A 7,003-nucleotide genomic window follows, 5' to 3' on the forward strand; every position below is an offset into this window, starting at 1 on the left:
ACCTTCAAAATGGTCACTAATTTGACATCATTTGGATTTAGGATGAGTGAGTTATGCATTTTTGAAGTTGAGGAAAATCACTTGATCAATGGTATTGGTCCAAAATGACCTATAATGTATCCTCATAAAAGTTGATTTAGCTTTCACTCCAAACATCAAGGTTGACGCAGACATCTTGAATTTGATTGTGCAACCTGGAAATCTTTCATCTTATAAAAAATGAGCAAGTTATGACCTTGGGAAGTTGACTTTCAAATTAGGGTTTAGATAAAATGACCTATAATGTTTCAACATAGAAAATGACTTTCCAAACAAAATTAGCTCTAGACCTCAACACGAAAGTTGTTAGGAATGTCATTTAGAGTAACGTTTCTCTTGGAATCATTTTCATATGATGAAAATTGTAGGAGATAGAGTCTAGGGAGACCCAGTTTTGATCAGATGAATTCATCTGGCCAACCACCATCAACCAATTTGATCAATTGGTGAAGAATATTGTTGAAGAAGTTACTCAAGATACCTAGATGAACTAGGGTTTCCAAGACAAATCAACTCCAAACTCTTGAAGAATGCTTGATCAAAATAAGATGTAGAGATCATGGGGACTCATATATGATGCTTAGGCGCATTGTTGATCACTCCTTGATTGTGCTCTTAGCAATGAGGGTTTCAAACCCTAGATGTGAACATGATGGATCAATGGTGATCATCCCCTACCTACAAAAGAGTTAGGCAAATACAAAGACATATTTTTTTGGTATTTTGGTTAGTAAAATGATAATATACAAGTATGATACAATCACATGGTGCTTGGTGATCTCTCCCAAAACAAACCCAATGAAAGATTGGTAAGGAGGATGCCAAGGTATGATCCCAATGCTAATGCATATGATGAGATGTCATGAGGGATCTTAGGGTCAAAATTGGGGTCTTACACCAACAAAGGTTATTTCCAATAAGGTTGCAGAATCTAAAACTTCTAAGGGTAAGGGGATGATGGTTGAGGAAGAACAGGTTGAAGGTCACAAGAAAAGTATCACTTTTGAGGAAGGTCAAGAATTCCTCAAATTGATCATGAAGAGTGGCTTCAAGATTGTTGATCAGTTGGGTCAGACTCCTTCCAAAATCTTCATTTTATCTTTACTTCTGAGTTCTGAGGCTCACCGTAAAGGATTGTTGAAAGTTCTAAATACTGCCCATGTGATGCAGTATATCACAGTCGATCAATTTGATGACGTGGTTTCAAATATCACCGCCAACAGATACTTAAGATTTAATGAAGCAGAATTACCTCCTGAGGGAAATGCTCACAATAAAGCAGTACATATTTCAGTATGTGTATAGACTCCTTGCTTTCTCGAGTTCTCGTCGACACTAGTTCCTCACTTAATGTAATTTAAAAGACTACATTAAGTCTGTTACAGTTTAAGGGGCCCGAGATGAGGACTAGTGCACTGATTATTCGAGCTTTTGGTGGCTCCAGAAGATAGGTCATTGGGGAAGTAGGTCTGCCTATTTGTGTTGGACCCATCAATTTAGTATCACCTTTCAAGTCATGGACATCAACCCTGGCTACAGTTGTTTGTTGGGTAGACCGTGGATTCATGCTGCTAGGGCAGTCACTTCTACACTGCACCAAAGGTTAAAATTCTTGTTCGACGATAATTCGGTTATAATATGTGTTGAAGAAGACGTGTTGGTTAGTGAACTTTCTTCGTTAAGATATTTCGAGACAGATGAAGGGGTTATTGAGATTCCACTTCACTATTTAGATTTTGAAGAAGTCGGTTCGACTATTTCCAATCATGATCAGTCATCTGCTACCATCCTATCTTCAGTAAGAAGCGCCAAGCAGACTCTAGAGAAAGGCATATTAGCCGGTTGGGGTAAAGTTGTCAACATGGAAGAGAAGCGTGATAGATTCGGTATTGGCTATCGTCCATCAGTACACAAAGCAAGCCCGAAGAAGAAACAGTTCAATCCGGTCAAATTCAGCAGCAGCAGGCTTCCAAAGTGATCACACCATGGGAGTCATTGGAGAATCTAGTGGCAGCAAACCGGAGACTCCCAGTCTTGTGCGTAGGTGTCCTCTAGGATTCAAGCTCACCAATTGGACAACTTCTATTATTCCTATAGTGTATTTGGAGAAAATGTAATGCATTTTGTTTTCTTAATCCCTTGTCTTTTCCCGAGACAAGAGGATAGCTTGTAAGGGCCCCCATGTTTAAAAGTATTATGTGATTAAATAAAGAAAGTACTTTTTGCATGCAAAATTTGTGCTCCTTTTCTTTCAGTTATTTTTACTTTTTCACAAAAATGAAATGGAAAAAGTTTGTTTTTCCTTTTCCATTTTACTAAAAAGCATACTAAAAATAAGCTCATAACATGCAGAGCAAATAAAACCATTGATAACAACATGGCAAGAATCAGCTATAAGTCTGGATTTCCGATTAACCAAGCTGAAGATGATAGTGAGGAAGATTGTGAATTACCGGCTGAACTAGCACGACTCCTTGAGCACGAAGAAAAAGAGATTCAGTCATACAAAGAACTAGTGGATGTCATTAAATTGGGTTCTGAAACTAATAAAAAAGAAGTAAAGATTGGGGCATCTCTTTCCAAGCATGTACACTATGAGTTGGTCAAGTTATTGCATGAATATGTTGACGTCTTTTCTTGGTCATATCAAGATATGCAAGGATTTGACACCAACATTATTGAACATCACTTGCCACTCAAGCCTGAATATCCTCCAGTCAAGCAAAAGCTCAGAAGGACCAGACCAGACATGGCACTCAAGATCAGAGAAAAGGTTAAGAAGCAGTTTGACGCTAGCTTTTTAGATATTTCTGAGTATCCACAGAAGGTTGCTAATATCATTCCAGTTCCAAAGAAGGACGGCAAGGTCAGATATGGGTAGATTACCGAGAACTCATCAAAGCAAGGCCAAAGGACGATTTCCCTTTGCCTCATATTGATGTTTTGGTTGATAATACATATCAATTTTTTGTCTTTTCCTTCATGGATGGTTTCTCAGGGTATAATCAGATAAAGATGTCGCCAGATGATATGGAGAAGACAACTTTCATCACACCTTGGGGAACTTACTACTACAAAGTAATGTCGTTCGGCTTGAAGAATCCAGGGGCAACATATCAATGTTCCATGGTAACCCTCTTTCACGACATGATTCATGAAGAGATTGAGGTTTATGTGGATGGCATGATTGCCAAATCCTGAACTGAAGATGATCATTCAGAAAACTTGAGAAAGTTATTTGTCAGGCTCTAGAAGTTCAAGTTGCGTTTAAATCCAGCAAAGTGCACTTTTGGGGTCCGATCTGGTAAGCTTTTGGGTTTCATAGTCAATTAAAAAGGTATTGAGGTTGATCCCGACAAAGTTTGAGCCATCCAAGATATGCCACCTCCCCGAATAGAAAAAGAAGTCTGAGGTTTCCTTGGTCGTCTCAATTACATTTCCAGATTCATATCACATTTGATAGCTACCTATGAACCGATATTCAAATTATTCAGGAAGAATCAATTGATCATGTGGAATGATGATTGTCAAATGGCATTCAATAAAATAAAAAAGTACTTACAAGAACCACTGATCCTTATATCGCCGATTCCTAGTAGGCCCCTTATTATGTACCTCACGGTACTTGAAGAATCCATGGGTTGCATTTTGGGTCAGCATGATGATACAGGCAAGAAAGAACATGCAATATACTAACTCAGCAAGAAATTCACTGAATGTGAGACCAAATACTCACTCTTAGAGAAGACTTGGTGTGCTTTGGCTTGGGTTGCTCGACGCCTGAGTCGATGCATGGTGTGCCATACCACTTTATTGAAATCCAAAATGGATTTGATAAAGTACATATTTGAAAAGCCTGTTGTTACTAGTAGAATTTCTCGGTGGAAAATGTTGTTAAACGAATATGATATCCAGCATGTGACTCAAAAAGAAATAAAGGGGAGTGTTCTGTCTGACTACCTGACTCATTTACCTGTGGAAAGTTATCAACCTTTGAGGTTTGACTTTCTAGATGAAGACATCATATTTATCATATATTTCACTATTCCAGGTCACGAGGAAAACCCTGAGGAAGGCCCCGAACCAGGATTGCGATGCACGCTCGTGTTTGACAGTGCATCCAATGCTCGTGGTCATGGGATAGGTGCAATTATCACTTCTTCAACTGTTTTCCACGGTCCATTCACCGCTAGACTATGCTTTGACTGCACCAATAATATGGCAGAATACAAGGCATGTATCTACGGTATGGAGGCGGCCATCGACTTAAGGATCAGGATTCTTGAGGTATATGGAGATTCAGCTCTGGTAATAAGTCAGGTAAAAGGTAATTTGGAGACTCGGGATAGCAAATTGATACCTTATAAGGAGCATATCAGAAAATTGATGCCCTACTTTAATGAAATCTCTTTTCACCATATTCCTAGGGAAGAAAATCAGTTAGCGAACGCTCGAGCTATGTTAGCATCCATGTTTAAAGTCAAGTGGAAGAATGAAGCACCTACTATCCATATTGACCCCTTAGATGAACCAACTCATTGTCTAGCAATTGAGACAAACCCTGATGATAATCCCTGGTTCTATGATATAAAGATATTCCTAGAGAAACAACAATATCCCGAGGGTATATCTATTACTGATAAGAAAGCCTTGAGAAGACTCTCTTCCATGTTTTTCTTAAACGGTGATGTTTTATACAAGAGGAATTATGATTATGTGCTGCTCATATGCGTGGATAGACACGAAGCAAGCACGATCATAAAATTTATACATGAAGGTTGTGAGGGTGTACACGCGAAAGGTCCTGCTATGGCCAAGAAGATCCTTCGGGCTGAGTATTACTGGACCACAGTGAAGGTTGACTATTACAACTTTGTTAGAAGATACCACAAATGTCAAATATATGGTGACAAGATTTTTGTGCCACCAACTCCGTTGAACATTCTGACGTCTCCATGGCCCTTCTCTATGTGGGGTATTGATATGATTAGGATGATAGAACCTAAAGCTTCCAATGGTCATCGATTCATCTTAGTTGCTATCGATTACTTCACGAAATGGGTCGAAGCTGCTTCATACGCCAATGTCACTCGACAGGTGGTTACTCGGTTTATCAAGAAAGAGATAATCTACTGCTATGGAATTCCTAGCAAGATCATCATTGACAATGCCAGTAATCTCAACAGTAATATGATGAAGGAGTTGTGTGAAGAATTTAAGATCGAGCATCATAACTCTTCACCATACCAACCCAAGATGAATGGTGTCATAGAAGCGGCTAATAAAAACATCAAGAGAGTCGTCCAGAAAATGGTTAAGACATACAAGGATTGACATGAAATGCTACCCTTTGCTTTGCACAGTTACAAGACCTCGGTTCGTACATCCACTAGGGCAACTCCATACTCATTAGTGTATGGGATGGAGGCCGTTCTACCAATTGAAGTTGAGATTCCTTCACTCAGGGTCATCATGGAATCTTATCTTGATGAAGCTAAATGGGTTCAATCTCGGTATAACCAACTGAATTTGATTGAAGAAAAGCATTTGACGGATGCTTGCCATGGTCAGTTGTACCAAAGACGCCTCAAACGAGCTTTTGATAAGAAAGTTCTTCCTCGTGAGTATCGCTCAGGAGAACTCATGCTCAAATGGTATTCTGCTATTCACTCGGATCCTCGGGGCAAATGGACTCCCAACTATGAAGGACCTTTTGTCATTAAGAAGGCTTTCTCAGGTGGAGCTCAAATCCTCACAACAATGGATGGGGAAGATTTGCCATCGAGGTGAATGCAGACATAGTCAAAAAATATGATGCCTAAAAAGGAATGATGATAAAAGCCCGCTAGATTAATCTTCACAAAATTAATCTAGACAAAAATGGCTATCCCTGTGGACCAAAAAATGAGTTGTCCGCGCAAAATTTAGGGATCAAATAAAAATATAAAGCTCGCTAAGTTGAAAACCCGAAAGGGTAATTTAGACAAAAATGAGCATCCCGATGGACGAAAATAATAGAAAATTTCCAGGCAAAAAGTAGGGATAAAGGCATTGACTATATTCCTTGAGCCTACTGTAAGAACAAAATTAGTTCTACAATAGAATTCCAAGATTTTGATGATAACAAAGGATGAAACCAAAAATGGCACCCTAACGAAAATTCTCTAAGTGTGCAGGACTCTGAACAGCAACAAAGGAATCTGATCATTTTATCAGATACAAACTCTGATCAGATACAAAGTACTAGAAGATCAGAAGCATCTGAGGAAGAAGTGCACTCTAGAAGTTCTGAATTTGAGCAATGCAAGACAGTAGAAAGAACCAGAAGCTCTAAACATCCACTGGACTTAGTTCTGATGATCTAGAAGACCAGTACTCTTAGAAGCTCTGATGAAACCTCAATGCAATCGCCTTCTGACACAGAACTCCGACATAAGAAAGACTCTGATGAAGATTCTCCAAATCCAGAAAAAGTAACGGAAAGAATTTCTTCAAATGGAAAGGAAGCATTTTTAGAAAGAAATTATTCAGGGAGAAAAATTGGTTATGGCAAGAAACACAGAAGTAATGACATTGAATGCTCATCAAAGGCCAATATTTTGTCATCACTCCAACGGTCCTCTTCACCACTATATAAAGGACAGCCTACTTCAGTGAGAGACACACAACAACGCACAGAAAAATTCTTTACATTCTCTCTTAGTCTTTTCACGAGCTGCTGCTCATACGTGAAAATCCTTGCTTAAATATTCTGCTGTAATATCTGCTTACTCTTAGAAGCACTCTCAATTACAATTTTATTTTATCTAAAATTGCTTTTATTCCTCAAGTGACTCTGCGTAGTCTGTATACTTGAGAGGACTAAGAGATCATTCTCTTAGACGTTTGGTTGTATTAATCTTTCAAGATTAGTGGATTAAGTACTTTTTGAAGGCAAAATCACCTTGGTCGGGTGGACTGGAGT

The 7,003-nt window shown here is 38.9% G+C and overlaps 1 protein-coding gene across 1 annotated transcript; it reads left to right on the forward strand.

Annotated features, from left to right (window-relative positions):
* The first annotated feature begins 3,864 nt into the window (after positions 1-3,864).
* Positions 3,865-5,829, forward strand: LOC127122002 (uncharacterized). Its single transcript, XM_051052421.1, has 3 exons — positions 3,865-4,723; positions 4,817-5,243; positions 5,403-5,829. The coding sequence occupies exons 1-3, from the start codon at positions 3,865-3,867 to the stop codon at positions 5,827-5,829; spliced, it is 1,713 nt and encodes a 570-aa protein (XP_050908378.1).
* Positions 5,830-7,003: the final 1,174 nt, after the last annotated feature.

Source organism: Lathyrus oleraceus, chromosome 2, assembly GCF_024323335.1.
Source record: "Lathyrus oleraceus cultivar Zhongwan6 chromosome 2, CAAS_Psat_ZW6_1.0, whole genome shotgun sequence".
Lineage (NCBI taxonomy): Eukaryota > Viridiplantae > Streptophyta > Magnoliopsida > Fabales > Fabaceae > Lathyrus > Lathyrus oleraceus.

Coding starts and splice junctions, on each gene's coding strand:
- LOC127122002 (XM_051052421.1), top strand. CDS start 3,865: ATGGATTTGATAAAGTACATATTTGAAAAGCCTGTTGTTACTAGTAGA. Junction 4,724..4,816: donor TTCCATGTTTTTCTTAAACG/GTGATGTTTTAT, acceptor TTATACATGAAG/GTTGTGAGGGTGTACACGCG. Junction 5,244..5,402: donor AGTAATATGATGAAGGAGTT/GTGTGAAGAATT, acceptor TGCTTTGCACAG/TTACAAGACCTCGGTTCGTA.